The sequence below is a fragment of the Molossus molossus genome, unplaced genomic scaffold (genome assembly GCF_014108415.1).
Source record: "Molossus molossus isolate mMolMol1 unplaced genomic scaffold, mMolMol1.p scaffold_m16_p_7, whole genome shotgun sequence".
Taxonomy (NCBI): Eukaryota; Metazoa; Chordata; class Mammalia; order Chiroptera; family Molossidae; genus Molossus; species Molossus molossus.
This window is the reverse complement of record NW_023425401.1, coordinates 60,251,312-60,273,903: the sequence shown is the minus strand read 5'-3', so window position 1 is coordinate 60,273,903 and position 22,592 is coordinate 60,251,312. Positions and strand designations below refer to the sequence as shown.

At 38.3% G+C, this 22,592-nt stretch overlaps 1 protein-coding gene across 1 annotated transcript in view; it reads right to left on the bottom strand.

The window, feature by feature from the left end:
* Positions 1–21,293, bottom strand: part of PRKAR2B (protein kinase cAMP-dependent type II regulatory subunit beta) — a 187,327-nt gene extending 166,034 nt beyond the window's left edge. Inside the window, exon 1 of the mRNA XM_036247149.1 lies at positions 20,947–21,293. Coding sequence (XP_036103042.1) covers positions 20,947–21,259 — 313 coding nt within the window. The 5' untranslated portion in view covers positions 21,260–21,293. The remainder of the gene's footprint in view (positions 1–20,946) is intronic.
* Between the last annotated feature and the right edge of the window lie 1,299 nt (positions 21,294–22,592).

The window sequence follows — 22,592 nt, the reverse complement described above, 5'->3', positions numbered from 1 at the left end:
CTAATTTCTAGAAACACAGTCTCCCAAAACTGGACCAGGAAGAGATAGAAAACTTGAACAGACCAATAACAAGAGAAGAAATTGAAGATGTAATCAAGACTTTCCCAGCAAACAAAAGCCCAGGCCCAGATGGCTTCACTGGAGAGTTTTACCAAACATTCAAAGAACAACTAACACCCATTCTCCTCAAACTATTTCAAAAAATTCATAAAGAAGGAAGACTTCCAAAACCTGAAAAAGACACTACAAAGAAAGAAAACTACAGGCCAATATCCCTGATGAACATAGACGTCAAAATCCTGAACAAAATACTAGCAAATCGGCTCAAGCAATACAACAACAAAATTATCCACCAGCAATACACCAAAAAAATTATCCACCATGACCAAGTGGGATTCATCCTAGGGATGGAAGGCTGGTACAATATTCGCAAATCAATAAACGTGATATACCACATAAATAAAATGAAGAATAAAAACCACATGATCATATCAATAGATGCCGAAAAAGCCTTCGACAAAATCCAGCATCCATTTCTGATAAAAACGTTCAGCAATGTGGGAATAGAGGGATCATATCTCGACATAATAAAGGCCATATATGAAAGACCTACAGCCAACATCATACTCAACGGGCAAAAACTAAAAGTATTTCCATTAAGAACAGGAACAAGACAGGGATGTCCACTTTCGCCACTCTTATTTAACATAGTACTGGAAGTCTTAGCCAGAGCAATCAGACATGAAGAAAAAAATAAAGGGGATCCAAATTGGAAAGAAGGAAGTGCAACTGTCATTATTTGCATATGACATGATACTATACGTAGAAAACCCCAAAGACTCCATCACAAATTTACTAGACTTAATAAATGAATTTGGAAAAGTAGCAGAATACTAAATTAATGTCAAGAAATCGATGGCATTCTTATACACCAATGATGAACTCACAGAAAGAGAAACTAAGAAAACAATCCCATTTACCATTGTGGCAAAAAAATTAAGATACCAAGGAATAAACTTAACCAAAGAAATAAAGGAGCTATTCGCAGAAAACTACAGGTCATTGAAAAAAGAAATAGAGGAAGATATAAAAAAGTGGAAGCACATACATTGTTCATGGATTGGAAGAATTAATATCATTAAAATGTCCATATTACCTAAAGCAATCTATCGATTCAATGCAATCCCCATCAAAATACCAACAGCATACTTCACAGAATTAGAACAAGTACTTCAAAAGTTCATATGGAACCAAAAACAACCCTGAATAGCCACAGCAATCTTGAAACAGAAGAACAAAGTTGGAGGGATCACATTACCAGATTTCAGGTTATACTACAAAGCCACTGTAATCAAAACAGCTGGTACTTGCACAAGAACAGGCATATAGACCGGTGGAACAGAACAGAGAACCCAGAAATGGATCCGAGGCAATATGCTCAATTAATATTAGACGAAGGTGGCAAGACCGTACAGTGGAGTAAGGACAGCCTCTTTAATAAATGGTGTTGGGAAAATTGGACAGCTACGTTCAGAAAAATGAAACTAGACCATCAACTTACACCCTACACAAGAATAAACTCAAAATGGATAAAAGACTTAAATATGACTCATGAATCCATAAAAATCCTAGAAGAAACTGTAGGCAACAAAATTTCAGACATCATACACAGCAGAATTTTCACTGATACATCACCTAAGGCAATAGAAACAAAGGAGAAAATGAACATATGGGACGACATCAAACTCAAAAGCTTCTGCATAGGGAAAGATACAATCATCAAAACGGAAAGGCTACCCACTGTATGGGAGAGCATAATTGCCAATGATATATCAGATAAGGGGTTATTTTCCAAAATGTATAGAGTGCTCATACAACTCCACAAAAGAAAGACTAAGAACCCAATTAAAAAATGGGCAGAGGAACTAAATAGACACCTCTCCAAACAGGACATACAAATGGCTAAGAGACATGAAGAAATGCTCAACATCACCAATCATCAGAGAGATGCAAATTAAAACAACAACGAGGTATCCCCTCACACCTGTCAGAATGGCCCCCATCAACAAATCATCAAACAACAAATGTTGGCCAGGGTGTGAAGAAAAGGGGACTCTAGTACTCTGCTGGTGGGAATGCAAACTGGTGCAGCCACTATGGAAAACAATATGGTGTTTCGTCAAAAATTTAAAAATTGAACTTCCATTTGACCCAGTGATCCCACTTCTAGGAATATACCCTAAGAAGCCTGAAACACCAATCAGAAAGAATGTATGTACCCCCATGTTTGTAGCAGCACTGTTTACAATAGCTAAGATCTGGAAACAGCCCAGATGTTCATCAGTAGATGAATGGATAAAAAAGCAGTGGTACATATACACAATGGAGTACTACGCAGCTGTAAGAAAGAAAGATCTCTTATCCTTTGAGACGACATGGAGGGACCTGGAAATATCATCCTAAGTGAAACAAGCCAAACAGAGAAAGACAAGTATCATATGATCTCACTTATTTGTGGAATATAATGAACATAACAGTCTGAGGAATGGGGTAATCCCAGAGATGTGGAAGTGGGGTACAGACTGACAATCCCCAGAACAGGGGGTGGTGGGGGAGAGATAAACCACAAAACTTATATGTATGTATATATGAACAATGGATATGGCCAACGAAGCTGGGGACAGGCCAGGGAAGGAGGGGGAGGGGGAATCAGTGGGGGGGGGGACATCTGTAACAAAAATTAATTAATAAAAAAAACAAAGAAATAAAAAAAGGAAAACAATAAAAATAAAATTTTGAAAAAGAAAGAAAGGGAGGGGGAGGGGAAGGGAGAGTAGGGAAGAGGATAGGAGTGGAGGAAATGAAACCCCTCTTACAAATAAGTAAGCAGACAGGAAAAATGGCAAAGTATAAGAAATATATTTTTCACAGAAGATAAACTACAGATGTGGTTAATGAATATAAAAAGATGCCAAGTATCACTCATAATCTGGGGGAAAAAATCCAATTCACAATGAGATTCCACCCTGCATTCATCCTATTTGCAAAACTTGTTAAAATCTGACAATAGGAAATGTAACCTTGAATGTGGAGACCCAGGAAATCTTGTACTGTTGCTGAGAATGCAGAGTGGTGTAACTACTCTGCAGAACAAATATGGCTGTATAAGGTGCAGTTAAAGCTGTGCATCCTCTACAACCAGCCTTTCCATACTTAAGTATATTCCTAGAGCAGCAGTTCTTTTTGGTCGCAAAGCCTCTTTACACTCTTACAAATTATTTGCTTATATAGATTATATCCATGAGTATTTATTGTATTAGAAATAAAAATAGATAAATTTAAAAATATAATTTTATTTAAAAGCAACACTGAACAGTCCAGCTGGTATGGCTCAGTGGTTGATCGCTGACCCATGACCAGTCTGATTCCCACTCAGGGCACATGTCCAGGTTGTAGGCCAAATCCCCAGTGGGGGGCATGCAGGAGGTGGCCAATCAATGTTTTCTCTCATCGATGTTTTTCTCTCTTTTCTTTACTCTCTTCAAAATCAATAAAGAAAAAAAAAAAGATACATAAATCATGAAGACACATAGTGGTATTTCTATGCAGCACTTCACAACTGACTCACATAGGTTGTGTTTACACATTTGATTAGAAGGGAAGGAAACCAATGACATGTTATCTTAACATATTTTTATTTAAAAAAATACCTTTTTCCAAAACAAATAAAATTCAGTAAAAAGAATGACTTTTAAAAAAAAATTAAGTTAGTATCTTTTTTTAAAAATCTGCTTTTATTGATTTTTTAGAGGGAAAAAAAGAGAGAGAGAAATAGAAACATCAATGTGATAGAGAAACACGGATCTGCTGCCTTCTGCATGCCCCCTACTGGGAATCAAGCACACATCCCAGGCATGTGCCCCAACTGGGAATCCAACTGGGACCTTTCAGTCCATGGGACAATGCTCAATCCACTGAGCCACACCAGCCACGCAAGAATGACTTTTTCTTACATTTTTGCAAATTTAGTATAACAGAAGACAGCTGGGTTCTCATATCTGCTTCTGCATTCAGATGTTGCAATATCATAAATCATGTATACTCTGGAAAACTCCACTGAATACTTATGAGAGAATGAGAAAAGGGGAAAGGCAAAGAGCATTATTATTATTGCTATAGTTTTTACCCCATAGACTCCCTAAAAAGGTCTAGAAGTGAGAGGGGAATGGTTCTCCAAGAGTTTGCAGATCACACTTTGAAAAACCACCTTAAAAACACTAGTACAGTCCGGCCGGTGTGGCTCAGCAGTTGAGCGTTGACCTTTGCACCAAAAGGTCGCAGGTTTGATTCCCAGTCAGAGAACACATGCCCAGGATGTGGGCCCGATCCCCAGTGGGGGGCATGCTGGAGGTGGCCAATCGATGTTCTCTCTCATTAATGTTTCTATCTCTCTCTCCCTCTCACTTCCTCTCTCTCTAAAATCAGTAAAGGAAAAAAAATTAAAAAACCACCAGTACACCTTATAACACACACACACAATGTTTACTATAGCAATGTAATAACAAGAAGTTGAAAACAACCTAAATATTTATCAAAGAATGGATAAAGTGTCTATTTATAAAAGGGTATAGGTCTACATAGCAGTTTAAAATAAACGAACTAGAGTTAAATGAATCAATGTAACTTCATCTCAAACACTTCTCAAAAGCAAGTACAAAGATGGTAATTTATATAAATGAAACCTGTAAGTGGCCCATTTGAAAATATGCAAAAATAGCACTATTTTAATCTTTGGATGGATGACTGTGTAGTTATAGTACTAAAAACATGTACAGGAAATATAAACACCAAATTTATCATAGTGGTGGTTATCCATGGAGAAGAAATGTAAGGAAATGGAATAAGAGATGGGCACACAAGGGGACTCTTACTGCACCTGTGACATTTTCTTAAAAGAAAAAGAACTCAAGTGTTAAAATGTTAAAATTTGTTAAGAGCTAAGGGATGGTTTATGTGAGTGTTCTTTATTTAGTCTCTGTTCCTTTCTGTATATTGGAAACATCTCATAATTTTAGAAAGAGAAAATGATCTGGTCTACTTGGTTTTGGCAAATAAAAATCTCTCATTATGCTCTAATACTATTATCATCAGCCCAACCAGATTACTTCACATTTTTTAACTATCATCTTTGACATATAAAAATTGTACATATTTAAGGCGTACAACTTGATGTATTGATATACACATACATTGTGAAATGATCACCACAATCAAGCTAAATAACTTATTTATCACCTCTACATAGCTGTCATTGTGTGTGTGTGTGTGTGTGTGTGTGTGTGTACAGATTTAAGATCTGTCCTCTTAGGAAATTTCAAGTATATAATATAGTATTGGTAACTTTCCTCTCCATGCTGATCTCCAAAACTCATTCATCTTGTATCAGCTGAAACTTGGTACCCCTTTTCTTAAAAAGATTTTTAGAAAGACGGGAAGGGAGAGGAAGAGAGAAACACTAACGTGACAGTGAAACATTAATTGGCTTCCTCCTACACGCCTCCTACCAGGGATGGAGCCTGAAACCTGGGCCAACACCCACACAACTGAGCCACACCAGCCAAGGCAAACTTTGTAACCTTTTCATGATAAATGTGTTGCTAAAATATTTTTTACAAAATATCCTTTTTCCAAATGAATGTTAAAATTCAAACACTGAAATCCTTTGGAATATTTTAATGAAATTATCTTAAGGAACTATTATGAATCAAAAGTCCTATTATTACTTAGTTGGTAAACTGTTGTTAGTGACAGTCAAAAAAGAAATCAAAGCCCTTGCCGGGTAGCTAGCTCAGTTGGTTACAGTGTCATCCCAATATGCCAAGGTTGTGGGTTCGATCCCCAGTGAGGGCACATGTAAGAATCAACCAATGAATGTATAAATAAGTGGGAAAACAAAATCGATGTCCATCTGTCTGTCTCTAAAATCAATAAATAAAAAGAAATCAAAAACCTGTAAATAACTCCATAAAAACAGTTATCCAAAAGGACTGCCTTTTTTTCCTTCTAAAACTATTAAGCTAGCAATTCGTAGTGGAGCAAGTACAGAATTATGGGTTTTTAGAATAAAACCACATTTTAATGTAAAACTTAAATTTGTCCTACCCTGAGCTTACTTTCATAAATATTATGACACGAAGAAATGGCAACAAGCTGTCAATTTAATACAACTAAATTTTTCCAATTCATTTCTATTGCAGACACATATTAATGTTTTTACTATAAACAGATGCATCATTTAAATAAAGATGATTTTTAATACTCCTACCTACCATTTTTTCTAAGGTGTTTTAAAATGGTTTGTTAAACTTAAATAAAACCATAAGCTTGGAGATTTTGCACACACAAGTTTATTTATTCTATCGTTAAACACTGATTCTTAAGGTATGGGATGATGTGCAAACAAAGCAACACTTTACTCCATTGCTTTTTTACTTTTTAAAGGTCAGACTATTTGCCTTGCATTTCAAATTCAAATAAAGGAGGGCTTGAGATTTGAAGAGACATTTTTTTTTTTTTTTAAGTTTGAAACAGCTCAAATATCTAAAGACTACTTTAAATTTTTCATTAATAGTTTTAAAAAGTTACTATTACTAAACTGCCTTGAAAGCAACCTCTTGTTTCTTATACTTCCAATCAAACTTCATCTAAAATAACTGTCATGTTCTCGCTGACATCTAAAACTTACTTTCTTTTCTTTTTCCTCCACCACCCTCCATCCCTTCTTTCCTTCATAAACTCATAATAATGAATATATGTCAATGTTATCTCATTCCATTCTTACAGCAACCCTCTGAGGTAAGTACTATCATTATTCCCATTTCATAGGTGAGGATATGGAGGCACAAATGGTAAAGTAATCTGCTCAAAGTTCCACATGTTATAAACGGCAGAGCCAGAATTCAAACCCAGGGTCCATGCCAAAGTGAAGTCATTTTTTAAGTTTCCATTGTTTCTAATTCATCGATCAGTCACTTCCTGAACACATCTCGATCAGGCATCCAACCAGCAACCTGGGTATGTGCCCTGACTGGGAATCAAACATTTGACCTTCTGGTGCACTGGATGATGCTCTAACCAATTGAGCCAAACCGGCCAGGGCTTTGCATTACTCTAAAATTTCAACAATTAAAAGCAATCTGTTTGTTTTTCTTAAACTACCAGGTTTAAGAAGTATGAAGCAGAGGAAGGAGGCTCTAATTGATTATGTTTATCAAATTAGTGGATGAAAAACAATGATGTGTGTGTGTACAGGAAAGAACAACTGAGGCCCTGGCCGGTTTGGCTCAGTGATTAGAGCATCAGCCCGCCAACCAGAGAGACCTGGTTTCAGTTCCCACTAAGGGCACGTACCTCAGTTGCAGTTTGTCCCCAGCCCGATTGGGGTCGTGTGGGTGGCAACCAGTTGATGTGTCTCTCTCACATCAATGTTTCTCTCTCTCTCTCTTCTTCCCTTTTTCCCTCCCGCTGTATCTGAAGATAAATGCAAAAATGTCCTTAGGTGAGGATAAAAATAAACAAATAACAACTGAGGCAGAAAATAACACATTCAATTTAGGACAAAATTATTTGGAAGTGCCTGAAGAATATACAAGTACAGGTTGGTAAGCGGAAAGATGTGTTCCTCTGAATCTTAAAGAAAGAGGAGGTCTGTCTGGAGAGAGGAAAAACTGGAGTGTTCCAAAGAGCAAGTGAGCCTTGAGGAATGGTGGATTCATACAATAAAGGGGAGGGAGGCCTGCACTCAAGGTGGTAGAAGTACGTTCATGGCAACATACAAGTTTTGGATTTGGCATGAGGCTCATATAAGCAGAAGCTGTTTAACATGGGAAGTTTAGGTAAGCCAGAATGTCTCCTAGATAAGAATGTGAACTCCTTACCAGCAAGACAAGCCTGTGTACCTATGTTCTTTGCATTTTGCAGAGTGAACAAATATCAGGCCAATATATAATACAGTCTCATTTTTAATACAATGAAGTCTAAACCTATAAATACAGGCTAAGGCTATTATATTTCATGCAAAAATTTTTAAATGCATTTATGTAAAGAATTATTAGGAGGCTATTTAAAAATTTGACATGCCCAAGGGGGTTTCAATCATTTTAGAAATATACATGTACAGCCCTGGCTGGTTTGGCTCAGCAGTTAGCATCAGTCTGTGATCCCGAGAGACCCAGGTTCGGTTCCCCCTAAGGGCACGTACCTCGGTTGCATTTTGTCCCCGGCCCTGGTTGGTTGTGCGTGTGGCGGCCACTCGATGTGTCCCTTTCACGTCGATGTTTCTCTTTCTCTTTCTTTCTCTCTCTCTCTCTTCCTCTCACTCTCTCCCACTCTATCTGAACAAAAAATGGAAAAATGTCCTCGGGTGAGGATTAAAAAATATATATACAAACACACACACACACACACACACACACACACACAACACACATATATAAAAACAAAAGAAATATACATGTACAAACATTTACTGTTAGATATTTAGTATTAATTAGACATTTAGTATTGAACTGAGGTTAAAGTATATTTGCACACCTACTACGGGCAAAGTGAAGTGCATGCAGGAAAGCCTTAGAGGGAGAGAGCATATTCCTGCATGTTCCTTCTGCCTGCACTAGAGACACCTGACAGCTCCAAAGCTTACTCTGATGTAGGGCATATTCACCTTGCCACATTGATACCATTAATGTAAACCAGAGAACCTTGAAAAAAATTTTGGTAGGGAGCAATGTAAGCAGCCCTTGAGAAAGAGTGGGATGGGGTAGCAGGTTAGGAAAGAGGACTGAGTACTTAGGACTGGGAGAGTAACTTATGCAACAATATTTGGCTACATCAACTAAGAACCATGCCATGTGCCTCTATAGTTTGTGTGTTAATGACTACTTTATGAATATTACAAAAGAAATGCCTTTCTTTCATGTTTCTTTATAGTTAGAATTTATTTAACAAGTAATACAAGTATATGATAAACATATTTTCAAAAGTTACAAATACTGAGATCATGGAAAAAAGTCTCCCTCCTAACCAGATGTCATGTCCAGAGACATTCCTCCTGATACTTCATGAAACTGCATTTCTTTTCAACAATTTTAAGCTTAGATTTTCTTCTAATTCTGATTGGCATTTCCATGATTTAGTGATTCTTAAACACCTACAATATTTTATACTTTTTGTCATAGCCACAAAATGTGCACCAAGATCTATACTCTAGGTTAGAGTTCAAGGTGCAGACAGGAATACAGATTTAAAAGAAAAAGCCTGGATCTTAACTTTCAAGTAGTATGGTTTTGGTTTTATTTCCTTTTAATAAGATAGAATTTTCCTCTATTCTGCCAAACTTCTATTGAGTCAAACAACTTACCTAATGAATGTTCATTAAAAAAGACACACACACACACACACACACACACAGAGGAACCCTGCCTATGTGCAGGTTTATAATCTAACAGCTTAAATCAGCAAACCAAAGTTAATCATGCTGCTTTATATATTAATAGAGTGCTGAGTTGTATTGTGGTGTTTAGAGTTGTGATCTCCAAAGTGGGTACATGCATTCCAAGGCGGAGTATAAGGCAATCCTTTGGGGCGTAAGAAAAATTAGAACTTCTCTACAATTACTTTTTACTTTCAAATTTTATATTGTGGGAAGCTTTATCACCTATATAATACATGAATATACTGATACACGTATAAAGACATATTGGTAATGCATATTCAAATACATTTTGCTAATGAGGATATATAATCAGAGTTTTGAAAATTAAACAGCTTAGTATATGAGGTGTCCATTTCTAAAAATAAACATATTGAGTTTCTAAAGTATATGAAGTATTAATTTGAATGGAATAGACAGAAAACAAATTGTAAATGGGACAGATCAATGCTGGATTAGACTGCAAATTTTTAGAAGGAAAAAATAGGTAGCTTAATTTTTGATATGTGGTTCTTTTCAACAATGTTACTGCTGTAAGAATTACTGAAAATGAAGCATATGTACCATGGTTAAGAAGGTGGGCTCTGAACCCAAGACTGTGGGGCTCAAATTCTAACTCCACCACTTACTTTGGGGAGGGCTAAATATGTATAAGTAGCTTTTTTCAATGTCTGGTAGTTAAGCGGTCTAAATGCTAACAATTATTAAATAAAAAGAATATCATTTAACAAACATCAGCTTTCTATAGTAACTGAAATGAACTAGCTGAGTCATGTTTTAATTTAGATAACCTTTTGGAATGATGTTTTGGGTCTGAAATGTATTTGAACAAATGAAAGTTTTTTTTCCCTTTTTGTAATTAAAAAAAAAAAAATCCCCTCAATATCAATGCCAAAAACTATTTTGTCTTGGAACAGCTAATGTAAATTAAACAATGTCAGTCCCCAGCCAAACGAATACCGGAATAACTATATACAGTGTATCTTCTTGGCTCCACTTTTATGTGGAACATGTGTTTATATTTTGACCTTTTGTCTTTTTTCCTAAAATACAGAAACATTTTTAAATAGAAGCAACTGGAATAAAAATTTTTTTCAGATTCAAACATATTAAGCTACAAATGGCAGAGGCTATTACTGACACATTTATAAATGTTACACCAACTGTGTTTACATATCTGATTTTTTAAGATTGTTTTGTTTTCATGTAAGCCATGACCTACAAATTTTAGATCAAAGTCTTTCCACAAAATAATTACATAATGGGACAGCCTGAGTCATTTTGATTTTCTGAAACACAAAATTCACCCCCATAAAATAGAGATAATGATTGGCATCATACTGAGATTTTTACATGGGGTTTTGTGACTATCCCAATCACACCTAAATGGCATGGATAAGAGTGGAAGGACAGTAAGAACAGGGCCAAGAATATGATAATGATAATTCATTCATCTCAGAAAATTCACTGCACTCTTTTTTTCTTTTCAACTGTCTTTTCTTAAGCAACAAAAATAAAGTTTAATATGAGATTTCACTGCAATGAAAAAAAGTTAATAAGGAAAAAATGGTAATTCTGAAGGCAAAAGTACAAAAGTACTTCTCTTTAGTCCAGCTCAGTGACTTTCCCTCTTTCATCTCATGGCACACATAAAACTAATTACTAAAATTCTGTAGCACACCCAAAAATTCATTTTTTGCCCATTTCACACACAAAAAAAGGATATAATTTTTATTCTTTCACACTGGAAGACTATTGTGTTGGCTGTTGTTGTTTTTTTAATTTGACAGTCTAAGGAAAAAGAGGTCAGTGCCCCTGACTAAATAGTCAGGTACTGCATGTTTTAAAAATTCTTACAGTATACTGGTTGAAAATTGCTGGCCTAACCTTTTAAACCTTACCTATCACCTTGATGGAAGGCAGAAATATTTCATAATATGTAAGTTAATATAAATAGCACTCAAAATGTAAGTGATAGTTCTATGTACAAGACCAAAACCAACTAAATTTGGATAAGGAACTTCTCTGGCTCTCAGCTGTTCGACCTGTTAAATAAAATAGATTATATATACTACCTATAAGACAGTCTCTAACAAAAGGATTGATTCTTAAGAAGTCTAGAGATAGAAAACTGAAGAGAATAATAAATTTTTTTCTTAAAAAAAAAGTTTACTCTCAAAAATTTCTGCAGTGAGTAGATGAGTGAATCAGCATAGCATCCAACCTTCCAACTTTCACATATTCCTTCTCCAGGTCTCAGCCCCTTTCTGGTATCATGTGATTCTAGGTACTAAAAAGGAGACCCTACAGTCAGTTACTCAATCTTCTCAACTGAACTCACTCAAATAGAGCATCAATAGCAACTTACACCATTGATCTTCTCTATTGCTCCTACTACTCTTATTATGGGCTACAAAAAATTCCTCATTGATCAATTCAAAGGTCTCTTGCTAGTATTTACTGTTTAAAAAGAAACACATTTGTTTTTTGACACAGTTGTGCACAAAACCTTGACAGCTGGAAATTTACTGGAATCTATGAAATGAGATTTGCAACAATAACTAACCATTAAATATTTACTTCAGTCCCACCTAGACACAGTACATCACTTTATGTGCAACCTCAAATGGAAATATTTGTAACTATCACATTAAACAATGGCTGAACAGTTTCATTTTTAAGATAAGAAGACACATGAAAGTTTCAATGATTCAATTTTTCTTTAGGTGTTTTTATTCCAAAGTATAATTCACTTAAAGAACCCTTCACAAGTTCCAACTGATTTTACTCCTCTCTCTTCCTCCCTCCCTCTCTTCTGGTTCTTCCATCATCCCTTCCCTCTCCTTGTCGTTTTTCCCTTTACCTCCCTCATTCTCTTTTCCTAAAGTCTAAAATAAAAGATGGATAAGAGTTTTAGAAATAAGGACACTACTTCGAGTCCTTTGATTTTCTAATATCAATACTAAAGAAATCCACTTAATACTACTATCAAAAGTAATAATGATCTTGCCCTGGCCAACGTGGGTCAGTTGGTTGAAGCATCATCTCATACACCAAAAAGTGGTAAGTTCGATTCCCGGTCAAGGTACATAACCAAGTTTCAGGTTTGGGATGTGTGCAGGAGGCAGCTGGTAAATGTTTCTCTCCTACATTGATGTTTCTCTCTCTCTCACTTTCTCTCTCTCCCTTACTCTCTATAATAAAATTTTAAAATGCTTTAAAAACATTAATAATGTTCTTAACCACCTACTTTGAAAATCACAATTACTATCTACAACTAAAAATATTTTTAAATCGCTAATATCATTGTTTTATGCTCATAAGTAAAATAATGGCATCAATATTTTAGCCATTTGTCATGAATGATGTAATCCACTTCAGGAGGATTTAAAACTGCCACATAAATTTCTAATAGCCAAAGACAATTGTCTCATTAATTACAAAATCCAGGGCTCTTAGTTAGCTATAAATTACGAGTTGAAAGGATATGGGTTTTTAAACTGTGCAGCATTAAATCCTAAGTAGAACTGCACATAAACCCATTTCCTACTTCATCTCCCTAAAAAGTACAAATGCTAGATTGATTTCCAACAAATTGCTATTCTGCAAGAAAAGTTTACATTTCTGTAAGATTTCATGTTACTAATTTGTTTAACATGCAAACAATGTTTTCTGTGTGCACTGCAATATTTGCTCTATGGGCCCTACAAATATTAATCTATTTATCCTTGTAACAAGTTTATGAGGTAGGTACTATTAGTATGATAACATGTTAACATGCCTAGCATAGCAATTCATACATAAAAGAAAATAAATGTTGCCTGAGTTTAAAGTTAATCCAAAAAACCTGACTTTCATGAACATTGTTCAAACCAAATAAATGTATTTAAGAGACTGAAGATATAAGATGTTTTAACTTTCAGTCAGATGCTTAAGATAACTACAACATCTAAAATTTCTTTAGTCATATGTTAACAGCTATATACAGTAGGAGGCAAGAGCTGACAACTGGTTGCTTTGTCTCATAATAATCTCTAGTCGCCATAGAGAGAACAAGTTCTTATATAAGGGCACACAGAAATGAGCCTAATACATCAGCCAAAGTAACAATTCTTTAAAGCTATGAGTGCTCTCCACAATTTCCTCCTAGCAGGTTAGGCCATGAACTTAACAGATAAACATATTTCTTAATCCCAGTATGAGCACAGTTAAGAATATTTCCACAACAGATTCTTGGGAAGTCAATCTGTCTATTGCACTTACTGCTTTGCCATCAACTTGTTTAATTTGGGAAGACCACATAAACCATTTCAACAGATGAATTTTACTTTTCTTCTTCAAGTTACAATGAAGCTTTAGTTCTTCTAATTTTGTACGTAACAGATACTTGCTCATATCATCTAAGAAAACTTTTTGGAGACACAACTATTCTTCTCAACTCTCCTTCAACCATTTCTTCTCACAATAAGTGTTTTCTCAGTCTTCCACTGCCACCGCCACCGCCACCGCCACCGCCACCGCCACCACCTGTTCTAACTTGCCAATATTTTGCATGATTTTGAGGATCCCTTTAAATTGTAAAAAAAATAAAAAGTAGGTAAGATTATCCAGCAAAGATTTGACATAGGTCAGAGTCTAGAGGATTAAGTCATTGTTTTTACATGATAAATTTCTATTTATATACCTTGACATTCTTGCTTATTAGGTATACTTTAATATTTTTGGCTAGTGTATCTACTTTGAATTCTAGATCTTTTTCTCCCACAATATAGAAAATTACTTCTATATTTTATATTAGTTTATTTTTCTTCCTGGTTAATTACTTTTCATATATCCCTATATAATTTATTTTGTTCTAGTCACCTGTCAATTTACCAGGGTATTTTTAAAATTTACTTACTTAATTTTAGATTATTATTTATTTATTTCCTCACCAGAAGACATTTCTTCATTGATCTTTGGATAGAGCAGGAGAGAAGGGGGGAAGAGAGAGAGAGAAACACCGATGTGAGAGAGACGCATCGAGTGGTCGTGACCCACATGACCCCAACTGGGGCGGGGACAAACTGCATCTGAGGTATGTGCCCTTAGCGGGAACTGAACATGGGATTCTCTGGTCTGCGGGCCGATGCTCTAACCACTGAGTCAAACTGGCCAGGGCTATTTTTATTTTTTAATATGTTTTTATTTTTTTATTTTTAGAGAGAGAGAGAGGAAGAAAGAGAGAGATAGAAACATCAATATTAGAGAGAAACAGTGATCAACCACCTCCTACACACCCCCAACCACAGACGGAGCCCGAAACCCAGGCATGTGCCCTGACTGGGAATTGAACAAGGACCTCTGAGTCCATGGGACAATGCTCAATCCACTGAGCCACACCAGCCAGGCTATTTACTTAATTTTATAATTACAGGTATTTCACTGAAGAAATTATTGAACAACACAAGATCTCACAATGATGCCTACATAAAACCACAATAGGCATTCTTTTTAAAAGTTCACATTACGTCAGTTTGCTTTTACAAAACACCTGCAATTAGTGCCTACCTGCTTTCACTAACTGAAAAAAATTCGAAAAGGTATTTTGTTTTTATGTAAAAAAAAGCGAAAAACAAAAACAGTGTTCAGCATTTGTTCTGCAGCAAGGCATTATAGAGGTAGTGCCTACTGAGTAGCAAGAGTGGCACTGCTTTTATTATATGTTTGTGTTATTTTAGATTTCATGTGCTATTTGGCATGATTTGGTAGGTTATTTTGGGGGATAAAAACTTTTCCATATATATTCAAGTTGACTCTTGAACACCACAGGTTTGAATTGCATGAGTCCACTTATAATGCAGATTTTTTCAATAAATACTGTAAATGTGTTTCTCTTCCTTATGATTTTCGTAATAATTGTCTTTTCTGTAACTTACTTTATTGTAAGAATGTGGTACATGATACATGACATACAAAATAAGTGTTATCAACTGTTTATGTTATCACTAAGGCTTCCAGTCAACAGAAGGCTATCAGTAGGTTAACGTTGCGGGGGAGTCAAAAGTTATATATGGATTTTTGACTGCATCAGGGGTTGGCACCCCTAACCACCCCCTCTTCCATTTGTTCAAAGGTGTGTAATTGCTTCTTCATTTTACAAGAGATTTCATACGAATGCTCTGTCAGTTTGGGGAAACCTGTATTTACCATAGATTCTACTACAAATTGATATTAATCCAACTCTTTGGCCTGTAAACTCTAAACCCTTTTAAACCCTTCCCTTTCAGAAGTGACAGCTCACGCTTTATTTACTGTCTACAGGATGGGGAAAAGGGAGGCAGAGTCTCCATTATAGTATTATTTCAGGACTTCAACAGTTCTGTAAAAGGGGAAACACCATATGCCATTACTCTAATAACTAAAAATTGCCCTTTTAACCAGAATCGATAGCAAACTGAAAATAGAAATTAGAAGTGATAAAATTAGAACAAATAGGAGAGGAATGGGAAAGCTGTAAGTAGAAGAGTAAAGACCACCTTCACCCATCTATTTCATCTGGTGCCATTAATGGCCATGCCACCAGACCCTGGCTGGCTTGTTTAATTCAACCACCACACTGAGAAGTCAATGTCATATGCTTGATCCCTACGTGAATCAATGGGCATCAGTTTCATGGTCAAACAACTGCCCATTGCCCTGGCTGACTTGGCTCAGTGGTTAGAATGTCAGCCTGCTAAGGGCCTTGGGTTCGATTCCCACTCAAGGGCATGTACCTGGGTTGCAGGTTTGATCCCTAGCCCCGTTCAGGGTCATGTGGGTAGCAACCAACTGATGTGACTCTCTCACATCCATGTTTCTCTCTCCTCCCCTCATTCCCTTCCACTCTGTCTAAAAATCAATGGGAAAATATCCCGGGGTGAGGATTAACAAAAACAAAGACTTGCCTATATACCCATTCTCTTATAAATACCAGTACCTGTCCTAAAGGGATTCATAAGAAGTATGAACCAATCAATGCAATTTTATCACCATTACTGGAAAAATAACCAGGAAAACCTGACCTGTCAGTTAGTCCATAGTACAAATTTAATTTAGGGCCCTGCCGTTGTGGCTCAGTGGTTGAGCGTCAACCCATGCACCAAGAGGTTGCCGGTTTGATTCTGGGTCAGGGCACATGCCCAGGTTGTGGGCCTGTTCCCCAGTGGGGGTCATGCAGGAGGCAGCCAATTGATGTTCTTTCTAATTAATGTTTCTATCTCTCTCTCCCTCTCCCTTCCTCTAATATCAATTAAAAATTTTTAAAAATTTTGAAAGAACTCCCTGATAGGCTTGGATCAGAGAGATATAAGAAACCAGGCTTGCTACTTACTAGCCCTCTGTGTAACCTTGGACAAATTAATTTTTCAGAGCTTTAAAGATAAAACACATTAAGGTAGAACCTGACACACAAAAATGTTCAAATGATGCCAGCCCCACCCCCTTCCAGAGATAAAAGCTGGGACTTAAGAGTACAGGGAAGTGCCTGGCCAGAGTGGCTCAGTGAATTAAGCATCGTCCCATGGACTGAGAGGTCCTAGTTCTATTCCTGGTTGGGACACATGCCCAGGTTTCAGGTTTATCCCTACTGGGGGGCATGCAGGAGGCAGCCAATCAATGTTTCTATCTCTCCCTTCCTCTCTTTCTTTTTAAAAAAAAAAAAAAAAAGAGTACAGGGATGGAGCCAAGCCTACCTGTGTTCCAATCCTGGTTTTACAGCATACTAGCTGTGAAATTCTGAGCAAGAGACAGTCTTATCTTTCTCATAAAGCTGGGATAATGAACTGAAGCATTTAGATAGTGCTTAGCACACACTGAATGTCAATAAATGACAGCTAATTTTTTAAATTGTTAATAGGAGAAAGATATTATCATCACTGTCTGCTGATCAATGTTTCTCAAAGGGTGGTCAGGGAACAATGAATATCAGAAAGACTGGGAATGTCTATGGAAAAAAAAAGATCCCAAGTCCCAGCCCAACCTATTCAAAAGAGCTCTCCAAGAATAGTACCTCGTAATATTCATTTCTGAATCAAACTTTCTTGAGATGCATACTAAAATTTAAGAATTACTTATCCAGCCCTGGCCGGTTTGGCTCAGCGGTTAGAGCGTCGGCCTGTGGCCCAGAGAAACCCGGGTCCAGTTCCCGCTAAGGGCGCATGCCTTGTTTCAGTTTGTCCCTGGCCCTGGTTGGTCATGCTGGTGGCAGCCACTCGATGTGTCCCTTTCACGTCGATGTTTCTCTCTCTCTCTCTTCCTCTCTCTCCCTCCCATTCTATCTGAACAAAAAATGGAAACGTCCTCAGGTGAGGATTAAAAAAAAAAAAAAGAATTACTGATCCAGCTAGTCTTCACAGTAAATTAAGACGTATCTTCTAGTACTTACTTTTTATCATACTAGGAGAATTACCCAGTATCTGTGTGTCTTTTTAAAAATATTTTTTCTTTTTTTTTGTTCAGGTAGAGTGGGAGGGAGAGAGAGGAACAGAGAGAAAGAGAGAAACGTGGACGCGAAAGGAACACACCGAGCGGCCGCCACCCGCACAACCAACCAGGGCCGGGGACAAACCGCAACCGAGGCACGTGCCCTTAGCGGGAACCGAACCCGGGTCTCTCAGGACTGCAGGCCGACGCTCTAACCGCTGAGCCAAACCGGCCAGGGCTAAAATATTTTTTCTTTATTGATTTTAGAGAGGAAGGGAGATGGAGAGAGGTAGAAACATCGATGAGAGAGAACATCAATTGGCCGCCTCCTGCATGCCCCTCACTGGGGAACAGGCCCACAACCTGGGAATGTGCCCTGACCTGGAATCGAACCAGCGATCTCCCGGTGTATGGATCGATGCTCAACCACTGAGCTACATGGGCCTGGCTCAGTATCTGTTTTTTTAAAAATATATTTTGGCACTGTTTTGGACCTAGACATTAAATTGATAAGCTCACTCCTGCTTTGTTTTCCAATGTCATTACTTTCACTTTTTCCCCCTTTCTGACCAGAAGTTGGCACACTATGGCCTTGGTCTGTGGTCAATTTTGTATAACCCCAACTTCCAGTAGGAATATGTGTTCAAAGGGTTGTTTTAAAAAACAGAAGAATATGCAATAGAGACCAAATGTTGCTCACAAAGTCTATTTACTGCTTGAACCTTTACAAAAAAGTTTGCCAGCCCTTTGGTAACCTGTAGTTGTTTTTTTATTAATCCTCACCCAAAGATATGTGGGGTTTTAGAGTGAGAGCAAGGGAGAAAGGGGGAGAGAGAAAGAAACATTGACTGGTTGCCTCCCGTACACACCACAACTGGGGATCCAAACACAAAACCTAGGTATGTGCCCTGAGCAGAAATTGAACCCACAACCCTTTTGGTGCATGGGATGACACTCCAACCAAATAGGGCACCTGTGATTGTTTTTAAACTCCAGGTCTCAACACAATTTACTTTTTATAAAAGAGAGAAAATATTAGATAGTTTATACTGTACCTAGTAGAGGGAAGTGCCATTGTCAACATTTCTGATGTTTTGTACATGTGTGTATACTGGATAATTATCAAATTGCATTTGGTTGCAGTCAAAAAAGTTTTCAAGTCCTTGGGGGTAGGTTTGGGGTTAACAAGTATTTTTATTAAAACTCACACTGAGTAATTTTTACAATAAAGGTGCCTTGGAGAATACAAAACCATATCAAATGATCCCTGTTATTTAGAAGTTAATAGCTTATTATTTCATTGTAAAATAGAAATGAAATCTGCTCTGTATATAATATACATTGCTATAAGGAAAAAATAAAATCATCAATGCCAAGTACTTCAAAAGCATTATAGCAACAAAATATTTTTGTTATACCAACAACATATTGTACTGAGATATATAGGTTCTTCAGTGCCTTAGTTCCTAGTTTCCTCCAACCTTGGAAACTAGTTCTTTTTTCCTTTGTGTGTATGCATGTGCATATGTATATATACATGTGTGTATGTGTATGTCGGAAGCATAAAAAGAAGTATTAGATGTATCTGCCCTTTGTGTCATCCACTAATGGCTTCTCCTCATTTTTAAAATATGTATTATTTTATCTTTTTCTTGTTTCTAGTAAGAAAAGCATTTTATTAAATTCTTATGCAAAAAGAACGATCAAGAGTGATTAAAAAATTTTTAAGTAACAATCTTTCCTTTTATCTTCTTCCTAGAGCACTAATTTCCAGGGATTTTGTGATTGTTTTGAACAAGTTAAAAATATATTAATTTTATAACATATTTCAACAATTTTGCAAAGAAAAGAAATACCTTCCGTGGTACATACACAAGAAAATAACAGTTGAAAATGTTTTCATTATATGAAATGTGCTGCAGGCACACAAACCACAAGCAGTGTAAATATGTAAAAGCTGGTGCAATGCTGAATGCATGTTTGCTTTACACCACAAAGAGAAACACTTGTACAGTGCACACCATGTTGTTTCAGCTTGGGGTGTCATAAAGATGGGATTTAGGCATTTGTGTAAATACAGGAGATTGTAAATGTTCATGTGTATCTGTGTGTTAGGAAAAGAGAGTTGTAAGCAGAAGGGGTGGGACTTGCCAGGAGAAGCTATTTGAGAAAATTCCTTTTTCTTTTCCATTCATTCTTTCTAGCCTCACTGTCTGGCACACTCCTTACAATTACTCACTGGCTTTTTATTCTACAAACAACTAACAAGCTTTCAAAACTTCCTACGGTGTTTTTCACACACTTTTTTTTTTTTTTTTGGCACCAAATCATTCAATATTTGTTTTATATAAAAAACAAACTATTAGCTTGTTTCCTTATTCCAAAGACCCCATGTGTTACAGGCTAAAAAGAAAGAATCCTTTGTTGTGTGTCCAAAATTAACACAACCCTTTGGTATTGGTAAATTGGAAGATAAAAGATTATTCTGTTTCCAATAATGTCAAAGCTATTACCTAAATTTTGCTCTGCCCCAATTTCATGCTCTTTTTAGAGAATTTGCCCTAACAACAAAGCCAATACAACTGAACACCCCTCGCCTTTTCGTTCTGGATACTCCATTAATAAATATAAGGGCTGAAAGAGTATGCCGAGTGGGCCAGTTTCCTTTATGCATAATGGTATCGGTCCAAAGCAGTATCTCCAACGACAGTGAAAGTTGTCTTGCAGATGTCCACCCCGAACCGGCCGTCCTCTGTCTCTCAGACCAGGACCCGAGGGGGCAGACGAGCAGAGAACACTAACCTTTCCGCTACCCACCTCCAGAGGAGGGGATGAGGGGAAAGGCAAGACAAGAGAACAGAGTAGGAAGGTGGGCGAATGGTAGAGACAGAAATGGATGCTGAGGGTGTGGGCGAGACGGGAAGGTAGAGAATGCGGGGAGAGGTGGGTGATCAAATCTGCGGGATTAAAGAGCACAGGGGAAAAGGCGGTGGGGAGAGGGGGTCGGTCCTCACCATTGAACGCCCCTGTATCCGCGGCCTCCTCCTCCTCCTCCTCCTGTTCCCCGTTCTCGGAGTCCGTGTGCATGGGCTCCTCGGCGAAGTTGACCCCCTTGCTGGGGGTGCCGCCCCCGGCGGCGGCGCCCGCGTCCGCCCAGGTTTTGCCCTCATGGCCGGAGCGCGCGGCGCCTTCTCGCTCGTTCTCCTGCTGCAAGCGCGTGAAGTGCTGCAGCGCGAACTCCAGCAGGTCCGCGGGCTGGTGCCTCAGCACCTCCACTGTGAAACCCTGCAGCAGCTCCGTCAGTCCCGCCGGGATCTCGATGCTCATCCTGCCTTCTGGGCGGCGGGCGCCTGCGCGCCGCCCTCGTCCCCTCCCCGGGCAGGCCTCGAGCCCCGAGGCCGCCAAGTGTGGACGGTGCTTGAGGCGCTACCGATCGCGAGCGCGGCGCACTGGGCCGGGTGGTCCGGTTGGCCGAGCGCGCGGCTCCTTGGTGTGGCTGTGGCAGCTGAACGAGCACGGCCCCAGGAGGGCCGGCAGCATCTCCAGCTCCTCCCGCTCCCGCCTCGGCCGATCCTCTCCCCCGCCCCGCCCCTCCCCGCCCTCGCCCCCGCCCCCGCCCCTACGCGGCGCGCAGGAGGGAGCGACGGAGCGCGCCCACGTGACCCCCGGAAACCATGGTAACCCCGCCGGCGGGCGCCGCGCATCAACCAGTCGGTTGGCGTCGGGGCTGAGGACGCTGGCGGGTGCGAGCTGCTTTGCGGGGAACGCTGATCCGGCTCGCGGCCGAGGCGTGGGGCCCCCACTCAACACCAAACGTGGTTGTGTCCGCCTCTTCCCCCAACAGCCGCGCCTCGCAGTCCACCTGTCCCTCGGAGCAGGCGGGCCACGTGGCCGAATGCCCACAGGTCATTCACCACGGAACGCACGCAGAGCTGGTGCCACGCGGTTTGCCCTGAAACTTAAGTCTCCACCTCGGTAGCGGCGTTTTATTTTCTTCAGAATGTAGTTGCATGGATAAGTGTAGATAATGTCTTTTGTTTAAAGTCATAGATTGGTACTGATTCTCTTTTGGACAAAGAAATAATATCCCCCATCTTTGTGATACCATCCTTTTTCTTTCACCACATTTTATCCAGCCTTCTCCTGTTTATTATGTTTTGCTTTCATGATACGATTTCATTTTCCACCTTGTGCATTTACTACTATTTATTGAGGCGTACCGTTTATTGTGAAGCACTTATAAAAGTTAGGCGATGCCCTTCAAATAGGGTAGTGTAGGAACTACAATAAAACGTCATAGTTAGGATAGATGGCCTTAAAGCAAAAAAAAAAACAAAAAAAAACCACAAAACTTTGCTTGATTAGACTAATATTGTTTATTTTAAAACTTTCCCTTAGGCCTTGCCTGATTTTGAACAATATCTCCAAAAATAAGAATGCTTCAATATAAAGAAAAATAGAATTAGATATCTGTGCTGTCAAAGTTCACTTTGAAATGAGGCTAATTCTGCAAATGTTTACAATTTTTAATTATAAAATTGTCTTGCCAATTAAATGCTATTTAAAAACACATAGTTCATTTCCTACAATGACCATCATATTATTGTAAATAAAATATTTCAAGGGCAAGCTCCCGTAGTTATTCTGAGTTATCTTTCTA